At 38.4% G+C, this 16,121-nt stretch overlaps 1 protein-coding gene across 2 annotated transcripts in view; it reads left to right on the top strand.

Moving 5' to 3' along the window:
• The window catches only part of slc6a16a (solute carrier family 6 member 16a), a 24,358-nt gene extending 8,667 nt beyond the window's left edge, over nt 1–15,691 (top strand). Inside the window, exons 1-12 of one of the 2 annotated variants that reach the window (XM_015039275.1) lie at nt 3,393–3,620; nt 4,956–5,175; nt 5,289–5,446; nt 8,128–8,254; nt 8,330–8,505; nt 8,678–8,788; nt 8,884–9,125; nt 9,232–9,412; nt 10,508–10,709; nt 11,437–11,596; nt 11,718–11,880; nt 12,924–15,691. In XM_015039275.1, coding sequence (XP_014894761.1) covers nt 4,956–5,175; nt 5,289–5,446; nt 8,128–8,254; nt 8,330–8,505; nt 8,678–8,788; nt 8,884–9,125; nt 9,232–9,412; nt 10,508–10,709; nt 11,437–11,596; nt 11,718–11,880; nt 12,924–13,277 — 2,094 coding nt within the window. In that variant the 5' untranslated portion in view covers nt 3,393–3,620 and the 3' untranslated portion in view covers nt 13,278–15,691. Of the gene's footprint in view, nt 1–3,392; nt 3,621–4,955; nt 5,176–5,288; nt 5,447–8,127; nt 8,255–8,329; nt 8,506–8,677; nt 8,789–8,883; nt 9,126–9,231; nt 9,413–10,507; nt 10,710–11,436; nt 11,597–11,717; nt 11,881–12,923 lie in introns of those variants that run through there. The other variant, XM_015039274.1, reaches the window with a different exon arrangement.
• The last annotated feature ends 430 nt before the right edge of the window (nt 15,692–16,121 follow it).

Genomic DNA, 16,121 nt, shown 5'->3' with positions numbered 1-16,121 from the left:
CACACTCTCCTAAGCCCAGTTTTTCAAAGTAAAATGTCATCATTGCTCACTTAACTTACAGTTTGTTAACTCTTCCATCAGTTAAGCTATGGGAGGTAAACTCTGTGGTTTACTTTCCCTCCAGACGGGGTTTTGGCGCCCCGCTCTGGTGCTGCGCCCCTATGCGTTGCATACGCTGCATACCCACTTTTTGCGCCTCTGCCTCCCTATAGATAATAGTTTCTGTGCATTTTATGCAAACTGTCCAAGTGCTAAAAATGTTTTTTGGCATGTTTAAAAACGCAGCTGTCTGCAGCTGCAGCCAAGTCAAATACAGGAAGTCGCGTCTAAGTTTTATGTTAAAACAGAGCCTATTTTTTGCACTGTTTCTGTCTATTTACTGCACTGTCTGCTCGGGGGTTCTCTAGTTGATATAATCAAACTACTATAACGTCCTGCATATTGATTTGATTGAAAATACCCCGAAATTCAGGCTAACATCTGTTACTAAAACTTCATCTTTATTATTTTTAATCAGGGTTGTTACTTTTAGACATTTAAAAATAAAAATGTGAAGAAGATTAAATATGCATTTTTATTATTTACGGTAATATGTGCAGCAGGTGAAGGGATTTTCAACGAGCAATAGTGAAAAATGTAGGTGGGGGATGTTGTGTGTGCATTCATGTTGACAGCTGTGTTATGCAATGTTCAGGGAAAGAGGATCTTATATGCATTATACATACTGTATATTCCGTTGGTTTAATACATGCAGGAACTTTTTTAAGGAATTGATAAATAAAGATTGTGCTTCATGCTTCGCACCTCAATCAACAATATATTGTTTACAATGTAGTTTTTATTCTGCACTTTTAAAATAGATATCGGCTTCTGACATTTCTTTTGTGTGCTAAAATGACTTAATGCTTCACTGACATTGCAGATTTGCTTGTTTATCTCTCCTCGGCTGACTTGAAAGTAAGCTTAACGTATGCACTACGCTCAGTTAGCCGATGTTTTGATAAGTGGGACTGCTTAGTTTGCTTTTAGCCCAAGTCCTCAAATAGGGACAAGGGGGAAAATCAATCGGTATGACTCTAATCATGACACAAAGAACTGTATGCAGTATCTACAACACCTGGCAGAAGTATTTAAGCTGTGCAAAACCTTTCAGCCTATGTTAACTCCACAGATGTAAAAGTATTTTACATTAAAGATCAACACAAATAAAGGAATACATAATTTTTAACAGTTTTAAAATGCCAGCTCAGAGAGTCTCCAGAAGTCCCTGGTTGTTAAATAGAGGACACTTATGTGTGTAATTTAATCTCATTATAAATACAGATGTTTTGATTTGTAGAAGACATTAGTGAACAAACAGCAGCTTGAAGACCAGCGAACATAGACGACAAATAAGGGAGAAAGTTGTGGGAAAGACATTATTGTCTACCTAAACATGGTGGAGGTTCACTTTCCAGCAACACTAACATACAGCAAGAGTTACAATGAAACAGTAGAGACCTCAATAGACAAGCTGTAATTGTAGTAAAATGTGGTTCTACGAAGCGTTGACTCAATAGAGCTGCATTCAAAGACACACTGTGCTTTTAAGATTTTGATTGGTTAAAAAAATGAAAGACATGTACCATTTTACAAGTACGCTCCATGGGATGCTCTATATTTCCAAATATTTGCAAGAATACATTGAAGTTTGTGGTCACAACATGACAAAACATGAAAAAGTTAAAAAGTTAGGAAGTGTTCTTCCAGGTGCTGCATATCAAGGGGGTTTATAGAAGACCTGGATATTTCCATGCTGCAGTTATTACTACCATGAAAAGACAAAAACAACTGAATATCTTAAGCTGACATAAACCTTGAGGATTGGCGCAACCCCCAGCCCCAAGTTTGTCCTTTAATCAAAATCAGCCAGATGTTTTTGATTTAAAGAATATTTATGCGTATAGGTTCCCCTGAGACACTTTGTTCTTTGTAAAGTACATGTTTATTTACAGTGTAAATTTAGGGAAGTGTGGGTCGTCGGGACAGAGATCTAACATCCATAAAGCTGCTTTTCTTGTCATTGTCATATTGATGCTTAAGAGAAGCGTCCCAAAACAACTCAGTGTCTGCTGATAGGAAGGTTTTGACAGCTTGAGTTCTGTAGGTTGGATTAGGCTCAGGGTTGTGGTCACCTGTTTTCTACCTACACCCACAGAAAGCTCCCACTTGACCAGAAACAGAAATATACCAGCACTATTTGTGAAAGCTTGTGTGACTCTGTGGGTGAGGGATGGGTGGGTGTGCAGGGGGAAACAGACCCATGGGAAAAGTGTAATTTAGGGTTAGCCAAGAATAGAAAAGAGACCAAAAACGCTCTAGTTGTTTTGCTTTACATTCATGGTCTAGGATTGCAGGTTTAGAGGTTTGTTGAGTTCAAACTGGACGTTTAGTTTTGACACTGAACCAGGTATATCATCATCATTTACATTAACTTAGATCAACACTTTATTATATTTTTCAGTGACCAGTCAGTCTGAATTATTTTTACAAGCAGAATCACAAATTTGTATTTTTGAACATCTGTATGAAAACTTAAGAATGATAAAAACATGAGTACTGATTCAAATTAGGGCTGCACCGATTGCAGCTTTCTGGCTGATCACCGATCTTTTAAAAAGCTTAACTTGCTGATTCCGATTTTGGCCGATACGATTTTTTTTGTTTGTTTGATATGATGCTCAATATAGCAAGAAAGTTGTTGAGTTGGCAACAGTGGGGTCACTATTGTTAATGATAAATGTCCAGTCATAACTTGGTGGGCCGGTCTGTCACGCAAACCTTTGTCACCGGAGAGCAAAAGAGGACAGTGGTTGATTCTTAGACCTTTGCCAAGCTAGATACAATCGGTGGATAAGATTGGCTTCATATGTAAAACCGGCCGATCGCCGATCTCCCAAAATTAAAAAATTGGCTCCGATAAATCAGTGCACCCCTACTTCAAATAACACCTTATCTCAGTTTTTAGTTTAGTGCATTACATATTTTATTTTACTCCAACTGTAACAAATGTAACTAACTATGGGAACTGCAAGAGATAATCCTTGTAACTTGTACAGAATTACATCTTGAACCTTAACTTTTAGGTCCCAGCCTTATGAGTTTTAAGTTTCGATATTAATCAACCACAGCTTTTCTTCCCCGTTTTGCCCAGCTTCTCCTACTTCATGGCCTTCTCGTGCACCTCAACACCACCCACAGTCCCAACCAATACAAAGCCAACACCTCCCAACAGACTTTCTCCTCCTGCTCCCACTCAGTGAATGGCTGCTCTTAGCCTAGCGTCCCCTCCTCTCTACTCGTATATGCATATTTTTGTCTCGCTCTCCTCTGCCTGTGTGTATTTATTTCTGAACACACCTGCCCTATCTGGCTGTGTGTCTTCAACAGGCTTTCTGGGTCAGACGCCTCTTGTAATTTTCCATTCTGACTTGTTGATACCGACAAAGGGGGCTTGTCAACCATCTGGCTCAGAAATCCCGAAGACGGTTTGAGTCGTGTTAATCCGTTTTGGACCAGGCCGGCTCATCTGAGCTGACTGGAGCTGCGGACGTTCAGCAGGGAGATTCAGCCGCTCATAAGTGAGCTGCTGCATGTGATATTCTTTACATTTAATTAGGCTTTAAAGCTGACTTTGAGGTTTGTGCCTGTCTCTAGTTTAAATCTACTAAATTTCAGGTTATAGGTTTTTTGACTACATTTCAGTGGTGTGGTTTGATAAACACGATAAAAAAGAATGATTGGCAGCGCTAAACCCCTCCCCCTGATTGTGATTGGCTGTTTCTAACAGAGCAGTGAATTTGTTCAGGTAACTGCAGAACCATAAGAGAAGGCAGAGGAGCTTCATTTATTTATTTTTTTCAGATTACCCGTCTCATATTATGCTGTCACGACATAGTGATAGTTTTAACAAATATGTAAAAGAAAAACATATTTTTAATAAAACTTACATATGGCAGTGGTGTTGCATGTATTTGGAGTAAAATAGATTAAACCACACTCAGAATTTTTACGATAACTTTTGCCCCGAAAGTGAAACCAGGTTTTGATCAATGAGGAACAAAAAGGCTCTGGAAACCGATAATTTAATATATGGCATATTTAAATATTTCAAGTTTGACATTTAATAAATGTTTTTTATTTAATCATTATTTGACCATGAAGTCCCTTTAGATAAAATCTATTTTTTAAGGAGACCTGACGAAGAGGCACCCTGTGTACAGTATACAAAACGATAATTAAAAGGTAGATGTTTATTATCAATCATGTGATACATGAACCTTGTGATACATGTTGTGTCAGAGAAAATCTGACTGAGTAAAATTATTTTTTCTATTCTTGCACATTAAGTTGATATTCAAAAGCATTTCGGTCTTACGTGCTTCAAGGTCAAGATGTTTCTTCTCTCTGTATTTATTTATTTTTTTTGCTGCCTCAAGTAGCTGCACTTTAAACTGAGCTCTCCAGGAACGCAAAGTTTCAGAACGTCCTCGTCTATAGGTTCACTGACAAACTCCAATATTGTTTTTGGAGGGTTCAAACTTTTTCCTGGCATGCTTCCCACACAAGTCAAACATAAGCTGTATATTTGGCGTCGCGGACTTTGACACCAAGAGCCATCGACGTTATCTTGAGCTAAATTTACCAGGTTGATCAGGCTTGGACTAGTTGGCACAAGTACTGATGATGTATTTCTTTACAGTGAATGGATCTGATTCATTTCTGAATAACTCTGGAGATCTTTACTAAGATAAGCTCAAATCTTTGGACATCAAGATCAGATCAGACTAAATTATTTCAAGACTTTTTAGACATCTTCGCTTGGTATCCCATTACATGTGGAGGGTGTTGTATTTTACCTAAACTGGACTGATATCCTTCAGATTTATCACTCTGCTTTCTTTGTTTTTGGTTAGATGGAGAAGCCCGCTCTGGATTCCAGTGAGGAGAGTACCTGGTTGGGAGAGGGCCAGTCTGAGGTCCAGCTTGCAACCAGTCCTGACCCAACAGAGCCAAATGAAGAAGATCGACCAGCCTGGGATTCTAAAATCCAGTATGTGTTGGCTCAGGTCGGCTTCAGCGTGGGCTTGGGGAACGTCTGGAGGTTTCCATACCTTTGCCACCAAAATGGAGGAGGTAAACGTCTTTCAATAAAGAAAGTACTCTGGAGTCAAACCTTTAAGACATTTCAACATTTAATCTTGTTGTTAAATGAAAAGGAAACATCTTTCTTCTTTCAATTCTTCCAGGGGCCTTCATGCTTTTGTATGTTTTTCTTTTACTGATTGTGGGAGTCCCCCTGTTTTTTATGGAGCTGGCAGCTGGCCAGAGTATTCGACAGGGAAGCATTGGCGTATGGAAGCACATCTCCCCGAAGCTGGTGGGGATTGGGTACTCCAGCTGTGTGGTGAGTGTTGCTCCTTTAGGTTGAGGCATGTAAAAGTCATGTGGTAGCTGAAAAATCCCGCTTACTGTACTTGCTGTTTGCATGTGTTAGTTAAAGGATTATTAATCGGTAATAATAATATTTAAAGGGAAGGGCCGAGATTGGTCTGATTAAATAATCTGCAGATTCCTGTGTCTTCTGCTGAGTAGCCTCTAGTGTTTCTTTTGTCCCACGGTCTTTGAACTAACTCTCTTTTGATCAGTAGAGGTAGTGTGTATATACTTAGAGATGGTAGTGACTTCATTTCATGCTGTAACTTGAGAGCAGAGCAAATCGCTGTTGCTTTTTGCTGTCAGACTCTTGTGTAACACTTTTCTCTGCAGACAAGACAAGGCAACCTCACAGCCCAAAGAGAATAGATAGTAGTATGTAACATTTTTACGATAATTTTTTCTTTTTAAATAGAAATCAATTATATTCATTTGCTTTTTATCTCATTTTCAATCCAGTAGATTATATTTGCTTTGTGTCTCAACACAGAAATATTTTAATTGCTTCTCAATGACATTAAGGTTCCCCTATTTAAATATTTTTCCTGTAATGTTGTATATATGGATTTGGAAACAATGACATGCAAGCATGGAGGTGGAATTATCATGGTTTGGGATGCTTTGTTGCAGCAGGACCTGGTTACCTCCACAATGTGTGTCAAATATTGAGGACAATATGAGGCTATCTGTTAAAATATGAAGCAGAACTGGATCCTACAGGAGGACCATGACCCAAAACATACCAATAAGCCCACCAACGACAGACTGGGAGTCAAGGAATGGAAAGTTCTGGTCAAAGCCTGAATCTTGATCTCATTTAGATTTTATGGTTTGACCTCAGATGTTCAAGAAAACCATCAAACATGTCACAACAGAGCGTGAGGAATCACCAGTCTGCTTTGCTCAGACTGGTGATGAAAACTGGTTGATGGTCACAACATGGTGTTTATTTTGACAAGACATTCTAGTTTAAGTCACAACGTTTTTAAAATTAAAAATCCTAATCCTAATTAATAAAAAATAAAAAAGGCTCCAATTTAAAAAGGTCTGTTCTAGTTAAACAATGAATGTACATGTAAAACGTTGGCATTTTTCTGCAGGAAGTGCTTTGTTTTGAATGGATTTAAATGAAACAATTAATTCTCTGCACCACTGACCTTAAAACCAAAGTCAGTCATTAGTTCAGTTCATAGACTCGTAAACACACAGCGTAAAACTTTCCCACTTATCCGTCTATTTGTTCACGTCGCTGACCTTTTCTGACAATACTCCACGAATGTCTGGCTCCAGGGAGAACAGCCTTTAGAGACACATGACCCCCCACCACAGCGCTGGAGACATAAAGTCATTCACTTTCTACCAGCAAGGAGGACAGAACCTCACTGGTAAAATGTCCAGCAGTACGGCAGCTCAGTGAAATGCTTGGCTAATGCACATTTATTCTTTTTTGATTGGACTCGTTGATCACTGAGTTTGTACATATTTCAGTCTCGTTTCAGTTCATTTGTTCATAGCAAAAATTAGGATAAAAGATTGTTTTGCTGCCTTCACAACAGGAACTAGGATCTCCCACCTCTTTGTGATTAACAGTAGTAACTTTGATGTAATGTATGCCTTTAAAGGCAACGGGTACCGTATTTACCGACTATAGGGTACCGACTATAGAGCACACCTCACTATAAGGCGCATCTACAAAGTTTTTTTTTTTTTTTTTAAACTGGAAACATACATATATATAAGCCGCACCGGCTGGTATCTCCGCCGCTCTCGGTTTTCCACAAGGACGCAGCAGCAAGGACGTCTCCAACAACAAACCATGGATTCGTTCACACCGAGCTATTTCCTACCAGATCTTTAGCCTTCAACTTAAAAGCGACGTCATATGAGCTTCTTCGTGTTGTTTCCATGATGAGGGGGTGAGTTTGAAAACATTTATCCGTCGTGTCTGCTGCTAGCTTGTACTTGTTCTAAATGAAAATTAGCACTTTCTTCTTTGATTTCCAATTTTGAGTTAAAATTATTCACTTCCTGCTAAAGCGCCCCCTGGTGGTTGAAGAAAAATCCACAGAAAAGTCGCACCGTGCTACAAGACGCGTGGTTCAAAGCGTGGGTAAAAAGTAGCGGCTTATAGTCCGAAAAATGCGGTAATTATAAAAAAAAATGTCAAGGTAGAAAAAGTATCCATAACAGATAACAAATTATTATTTTTTGTTAACCTCTTGAAGTTTTAATACCTGCTTGGGAATATTTATTTACATGTGCAAACACTGTTTTGTCTGATACTTTGATAGACTTAATTAAATAGATCACATCTGTGTTATTCTGCTGGGATGAAGGTACAAAATGTTTGGTTCTTTGCTAAGTCGATTTGAAACGTTGCTTTACCTCTTATGTTGCACCTGAATTATTGCTCTGTTATGCTGAAACAGAGCATAACAGAGCATTTCCATAAATGCATCTGATACCAAATGTTGAGTTACTAAAACAACAGTCAAAATCTAAAGAAAGATTTTAAATTAACTTTTGTTTGAAAATCGCGAAAAGCCCTTTTAGGACCACTTTCTTCCTAACAGTCTAGCAGACTTTTTCCACAGTGTATTAATCATTCTCAAGTTCACAGTCATAATTTAAGCCATTTTTCTTCTTCCTCAGGTCTGTTTTTATGTAGCTCTTTACTATAATGTCATCATTGCATGGAGTATTTTCTACTTGGGAAATTCCTTCCAGTATCCTTTGCCGTGGGAACAGTGCCCGATTGATGCAGGCACCAATGAAACAGGTACGAGCGTAACAGAGACGTTTAATCAAACATGTCATGTAAGCATCTAAACTGTTGTCTGTCTTCAATGAACAGTAAAGGAATGTGCGAGTAGCTCTCCAACGCAGTATTTCTGGTTCAGGAAAGCGCTGAACATCACCAATTCGATAGAGGAATCTGGAGAGTTTAACCCCATCATGACGGGATGCTTACTGGCTGCTTGGGCGATCGTATCGCTGGCTATGATCAAGGGCATCAAGTCCTCCGCAAGGGTGAGAGAAAACCAACCTCAACAATCCGTACATCATCACTAAGTGTTTTAAGGAACTGTAAAACTTTCAGGGACATATTTTCATTGTGAGCACTGGTTGGTTAAATCTGGATGCTTTGAGAGAAAAGTAATATTCTTGGAAATAAATCTTTCTATGTTTCTTCTCACCTTAGGTGATGTACTTCTCCTCAGTTTTTCCCTATGTGGTGCTCTTCATTTTCCTCATCAGAGGGATGTTGTTGGATGGAGCCATAGATGGAATCACATATATGTTTTATCCCAAAGTAAACAGGCCAGATATGTTTAGTTCTAGAAAATCTGTATTAACAAATCAAAGAGGGCAGTTTTTCTCAATGAGATCTTCTGTGATATTTCACAGCTTGAGATTTGGGGGAACGTACAGGTGTGGCGCCAGGCGGCTACACAGGTGTTTTTTGCATTGGGTCTGGGCTATGGCTCCGTTATCGCATATTCCTCCTACAATCCGGTCCACAACAACTGCCACAGGGATGCCCTGATGGTCTCCGGCATCAACTTTATGACATCTGTGCTGGCCTCACTGGTGGTTTTCGTGGTGCTGGGTTTCCGGGCCAAAAACATCGCCCTACGTTGCGTTGCTGAGTATGTATACCTAAGGGTAATGTTTCAATCTCACTTTCACAATTTTATTGTCTTCTCATAAAACCTGCATTCCTTATATTTGTTCCTTTATCTCAACCTCTTCCAGAAATCTTGGTGTGTTAAATCTTATGTCCTCTAACGGATCCAGCCACCGCTGGTGGCCTTCGTTCAACGTTACGGATCCGAGCTCCGTGTCTTTATCTGAATACAGACAGTGGTACCATGAGCTCGGCTCCACGCTGGGTCCTCAGCTCACTAACTGCAATTTGGAGGAGGAGATGAACAAGGTAACGCTCAGAATGAATAAACTCAACTCAAAAACTCAAAAATAAATATGCTGCTTTGAAAATTTGTGAGGGTGCTGATGAACTTTTGTGCGCTACTATCTGACCTCATGGCAATGCAATCAGAAGCAGAGAAAATGAACCAGATGGGAATATTTTACTTCTTTGGTCTATTTCTATGTCTGCTTTGACAACACAGAAGCATGAACAATTATTATAAATAATAAGAAAGAAAACTATCTCCAGTCTCCATATACAGGTGAAACCAGATCCAGTTAACATTTTTCAGATGAAAATATGTTTATACAACTTCTAAAAGGTTTATAGATGTTAAAAAAAAACAGACAGAGAACAGGCCCAAACTTGGTCTCTATTGTTGTGTTGTGTAGTTTAACCTTATGATATAAATATAAACATATAGCATAAAATAATTAGAGAAAAATGAAAGCAGGCAAAACACAAAAACCTTTCCAGTTCCGTTAAACATTCTTAGAAGTATAAAAAAAGTGATAATAAATCCATCTGTTTACCAATTTGGTAAAAAATAACATTTAGTTTATCATTAAATTTAAAAAATACTTATGAATGAACAAATCAACAAATCAAAATCGGGAAATAAAATTGCTGCATAAAGTGAGCCATTGCAAAATTTACTGAGGTTTTGTCTTCTGTAATAATATGCTGTTATAACATGCATATTAAATGTCTTATATACCCGATTTTATAACAAATTAACTTAAAATAGCATATGAAATATGGTAGGTAAATGTACATATAGTAACTCTTATCAGTCAATAGTTCATACAGTTCTCCTATCTTGGCTTGATGTAGATCAGATGTAATAATAGAAACACATAAATGTGCGTTGAAATAAAGCGGTAAAGATAGACATTATTTTTATTGCACCCATGGATGAGAAATAGGAGCTATAAGAACATGCTTGTGCTACCGATACAATATGCTTTTACAGAAACAGAGGAGATCATGCGATCTCCCTGTGTTTATGTTGTGTAAAAAATCTGCCGAGTCAAACGAAGAGCTGTAGGAGGAATAATCAGCATAATGTGTACAGTTTCAGCCTCCTCTTTGTGTCTGCAGGGCGTTGAGGGGACGGGCCTGGCATTCATAGCATTCACTGAAGTCATGGCCCTCTTCCCGGCCAGCCCCTTCTGGTCCACGCTGTTCTTCCTGATGCTCCTCAACCTGGGCCTGAGCACCATGTTCGGGACCATGCAGGGGATCCTCACGCCTCTCATGGACAACTTTAAACTGCTGGGCCGCCATCGGACCCTCCTCACCGGTACCGCAACACGTCCCCAAACACTCAGTGTGCACAGGGAGCCATGCAGGGATTGTAACGAATTGTTGAACGTTATTTAAAAATACAGGCCTTTCCAGCAAAATGTGTGAGGTTCCAGTTGAACTTTTCCACATTTTATGTCATTATAACCACATATTTGTTTGTATTTCATTGGACTTATACACTTTTGATTGTGAAGTAAAAATAAGATGATATTTTCAAGTCTTGTGTCTTATTGGTGTCAGGTCTGTGAAAGCATAGTTTCTCTATTTTAGACAGTGTTTAGTTGGGTTGCATTGAAAGGGTTCTGCTTCTTTATTACCGGGTTTGTTACTTTTCTGTGACATCATCATCATCATCATACTTATTTGGGGCAATTGAGAGTAAAGGAGTTTAAAAACGAATGCACTCCAGACTTTCCAGATTTTTATTTGTGGAAAGCTACCACATACACATTACATTTCTACCACTTTACATTTATGCACTTTGTGTTGGTCTTTTAAATTTAATCTATGTAATAAAATACGTTGAGGTTTGTGGTTGTAATGTGACAAAATCTAAAAAGGTTGAATGATTGTATATTTTCAGTAGCGGTACATATAAACATAAAATACCAGCAAATTAAACAATATAAGCAAATAAATATTGTATTAAATATATATTTTTTGTGCTCAGATAGTTTAGTTATGTTTCTCTTATTGTGTTTTTTTTTCTTCTTGCTTTTCAGTGTTCAGCTGTGCCTTGGGGTTCATAATCGGATTATTGTTCACCCAGCGATCTGGCAATTATTTTGTGATGATGTTTGACGACTACTCTGCAACCCTGCCACTTGTTATTGTTGTGATTTTTGAAACAATCAGTGTGGCATGGGTTTATGGCACTGATCGGTAAGAGACGGTATTTGGTTGCAAAAATACTTGGATAAAATCTTTGTATATCTTTTTTCATGATCATCTTGCCTAACTTGAACAGAAATACCACCTTGGGTGAAATGTTTTCTGTCTGCAGTTTCCTGGACGATATTGAACTCATGCTCAAATGGCGCCCCCCAGTGGTGTACAAATATCTCTGGAAATACGTGTGTCTGCTGGCAATGGTTGGTCTCCTTGCTGCCAGTTTACTTCGAATGGTTTTCAAGGGACCCACGTACACTGCCTGGAATCAGACCGCAGTAAGATTTGCCTTTTCAATCAGACATATTAGAAAATATTTAAGGCTAAAATTACATTTGTTTTTTAACAATTATAACCCAGAATACCAGTCATGTTCTGTTAAAAAATGTAAAGAAATGAGAAACGTGAGAGAGGTTATTGAAGGCTTTCTCTGCATGCTTAGCTCACGGTGGGGTCATGGTGACCTTTGACTCGGTCTATGTAAAAGTGAAATCCAGCTCAGTCAGATTTAGACCTGGAAACAGATGTCACCCCAGACCATTTGTCTCATTGCTTCATGGAAAATATGTTTTAGCTACTTTAACTGAATATATCTGGATTAAACATAATGCTGTTCATTTCTGTTTGAAACAAACTTAATATATTGTCTAAATTCAGTACATACAGAGATATAGTTGATAGATTTTATTTCTGTTATATTTCTAATATGAACACTGGATTCAGATAAAGTAGAAAATTACAAAGTAAAAAAAAAAAAAAAAACAGATTCCAAATGCAGAGAAGTTCATCTGCTGAAAAGTCTTAACAGATCAACAGTATTTTCAGTCAATATTTGGTTGGGTGTGTAGAAAATCAGCCTATGGCACTGCTGAGGTGTAATGGAAGCCCAGGTTGCTGTAAAATCGTCCTTCAGCTTGTCTGCACTGTTGACTATCTCCTAAATCTCCCACACTTTTCTATTTTGCTGCATTAATGTTCATGGATACAGCCTCACGTCACTTACCATCCTATCGGAGCTTGTTCCAATAGAAACGACTGTCAACTCGACTGTTTTTGCTGTTAATGTGCTGAGACTGTAATATGACATCTCTGTTTTAAAAGCCTGTTATCTAATTTTCTGAGAAACTGAATGTTGCGTTTGTATTCTTCATAAGGTATGATAATGAGAAATAACAGGAATAAGCACTTCAAATATGTCACTCTTTCTGTTGTAAATGTATTAGATGGAGGGATTTTAATCAACTTTTCCCATTTTTTTTTAGCTTAGTATTAACTCCAGTGCAATCTTCTTCATCCTCCTGTGTGCCGTTTGTCTTTCCAGGCCTCTGAGATGACGCTGGCGTACCCAGGCTGGGCCCTGGCTATGATCGTCATACTCATCGTGTTCGCCAGCCTTCCTGTGCCCATCGGCTACATCCACTCCGTGCTGAAAAGCCGCTCCGCCCTCGACACCCCCCCCCAGGAGGGCCCCGGCCCCGAGGTGCACCGCGAGCTGTACACCAAGTGCAACTCCACCGATCAGCTGGACTCCAACTCACATCCGGCCCCCTGTGAGGAAGACGGGGTTCGTCCCAGGACTTCCTTCCTGCCGGTGGGCAACGAGCAGTACCGGCTCCTTCCACAGCAGGAGGAGGAGGAAGGGGAAGAGGAAGAGGAGGAAGACACAGGAGTGTGAGGGGGATGTTCAAGCTGATCAAATTTTGGACTGTGATGAGAAAAGACTAAAGTGAGAACAGTCCGTTACAGTATTTTTTTTTTCGTCAGAATGATTATCTATTTTATATCTTTAGCCAAAATCATTTTCAGTATTTAAAAATGAAATCCAACTCCTCCAGCTGGCTCCCTACTCCACTTTCTGAACCACGTTTAAACTGACTGAAGAGAAACATGCAGCTTCTATTCACCATCTTAACTTCATGCGGGAGTCGTAACTGAGCCGGTGGTCAATCAAGCCACCAATCGGCTACGAGAAGTATGTTTTTAGATAAATAAGGCTTTAATTTGCAAGAAAAACTCTGCTTCGAGAAACTGTGATGTTTGCATGCCTGCGTATGATAGTGGTGTTAGTCTGTGTGAAACCGGACAGAGATTCAACCGTTTTGATTTTTGTGATCAGTTTCTTCAGACTAGAGAGGTTGAAAGGATGGAGCTGCACGTTTTAACGCCTTGGCAGGAAAAAGATGAAACTTTACTTTGATAGTTTGGAGTTTACTCGCCGCTTGCTTCAGGGAGGATTCTGTCTCCTGAACGTTTGATATCAACTGACCGGTTCTGTCCAGGTGACTGGACCGCTGCGTCCTGTCAACTGATGAGCAGCAAACAAAGCACACACACAGACCATTTCAAAAGAGTTGTTGTTTTAATTTGTTGTTGAAAATGAGTCGCAGATATGAAATAAAACTATTTTATTCGACAGGTTTAAAAGTGACATTCTGGATTAAGTAAATGAAAAACAAAGCAGAATTAATCAATGTTGATGAAAGGAATCAACTGAAACCAATAAATATCAGAGTAAGAAGTTTGTGTTTTGTTTCAGCTCTCTTGGCTTTTCTAACAACTTTTATTCTGTAAAGAATATATTTCGCTAATGTGAAACATTATTTTAGCTCAATCTCTTTGAGCTAAAACCCAAAATACCAAAATACACTTTATTGTATCAAAGTGTCTTCACAAGAATGTCATGCAAAAAGGACAACATGGTGTTTTTGCTTTTATTTAAAACAGGAAAGCAAGAGTTATTCCTACTACTGCTAAAATAATACAACATATTAGTATTATTATTAATACAAAGTATTCTAAATATTGTTGACTATTACAATTGTGATTAAGCTTATGATATGTATTTATTATTTTATTAAAATACACAGACTTATTAGAAATACCTTATTACCAGCCACTTATCTGTAGTGTTCAAGTATACCTGCTCATTCTACCATTTACCATTTTGTTGTTTAAAAGAGCAACAAACAGCTGAATTTATTTTTTTCTCTAGGCTATAAAGAATGATAGCAGCCTCCTTTCAGCCAGCTGATCAGTAGTGTGCAGCAGCTACTCTGCTCTAAACAGCCAGTGGAAACATTCCAGCTCTGTCTCTGGCATCTGGTTAACAAAGACTTAAAATTGTAGTGATCTTGAATGTCTTAGTGGTTGTGAAAGTAACTCTTTGAAACTGAAATATCTGTTGGTAGCGGTAGTTGCAATATTTTTGTCTGATTTTGACAAATCACACAAAACAGTTTTTTCACTATTAGACATTTTCTGTTGAAATGAGATCTGGGCTTTTTGCCGGCTATATTAAGTCGACTTGCCTTCCAGAAGAACGACTTTAACGCTCTTAGCTCAGCAGATAGATACATTATCATCTGGGTAAATCATTTCATCATCAACAAACTGGAATAACCCAACGTTGTTGCAGAGCAGTAGCTGTGAGAAATGCTGGGGGTTTCAGTCTTTCTGTGTTTCTTTGGAATGTTACAAAACAAGATTTGTGACTCATAACAGAACAAAACTTTTATCCAGGTATCCACAGCTTCTCTTTAATCCACCAGAACCTTCTGTCTTTCATTTCTTCGGTGGGTTTCTGTTTTCAATGCATGTTGCTGGAGCTTTGACTTTTGTTTTTTTTTTTTTTTTTTTTTTTTTTTGGTCAATCTGTATTTTTCTCTTATCCAACCTTCTTAAATTGTTTGTCCAGCCAGTTTATAGAAACAAAAAAAACATTTTGTTTCACTTTCTTTTATCTGCAGACTCATTTGCATACAGCAATTAGACATATTAATGCATTTGTTTCAGAAATACAAATTGCAGGGGAACTCCATCATTTTTCCTTCAGTATTGAGTTATTCCGTATTTTTTGTAGCCTTGTTCGGAAAATGAATGTAACATTAATAAACTAGTGATTTCATCTTTTTTTTTCTTAAAAGGGATTGTTCTGCTGAGAAATCTTTCTTTGAAACAAAAATAACCAGTGGATATGAGCGGCAACAGTTTTCATCTCTGTTTTGTGTTTTTCTGTGAGATCAGGATGATTTGAGTGCATCTTTTCTGAATTGGTTTGCTTTTGAAATAAATAAAAAAATGTGACAGTAAGACAGCAACTTTAGGTTACCTAATTATACCTGGGAAGATCACAGAAGTTTATACATGTATAGTTTTGTTGTGCTCAATAATGAAAGTGTTACTGCACCACAATGTGCAGAAACAAATCTAATTCTGCCAGCACCCTTGAATGTGAAAACAGATTAAAACAATTGACAAAGCACATTTTTGTTCCAGCTAAGGCTTCTTTGAAAAGTCAACATCTACATCATCATTTACAAGAATTCGAGACTTTAATTCATGCTTTTGTTTATTCTACATTGAGTTTGTGCTTGCAGGCTGCTCACATTGCAGCTGGAGTTCAAGAAACTTCTGCTACATCTCTTTCAGTGAAGACTTCCAGCCAGAGATGTATGACTTTCAGGTGAAATTTGTGAGAAATGAAAAAGTTCGTGCCACATATCATGCCGTGAAAGTGTTG

This window comes from Poecilia latipinna, unplaced genomic scaffold, assembly GCF_001443285.1.
Source record: "Poecilia latipinna isolate Pla-1442-1.1 unplaced genomic scaffold, P_latipinna-1.0 Scaffold466, whole genome shotgun sequence".
Classification (NCBI taxonomy): Eukaryota; Metazoa; Chordata; class Actinopteri; order Cyprinodontiformes; family Poeciliidae; genus Poecilia; species Poecilia latipinna.
Note: the sequence above shows the minus strand (reverse complement) of the source record. Positions and strands in the feature narration are given on the sequence as shown.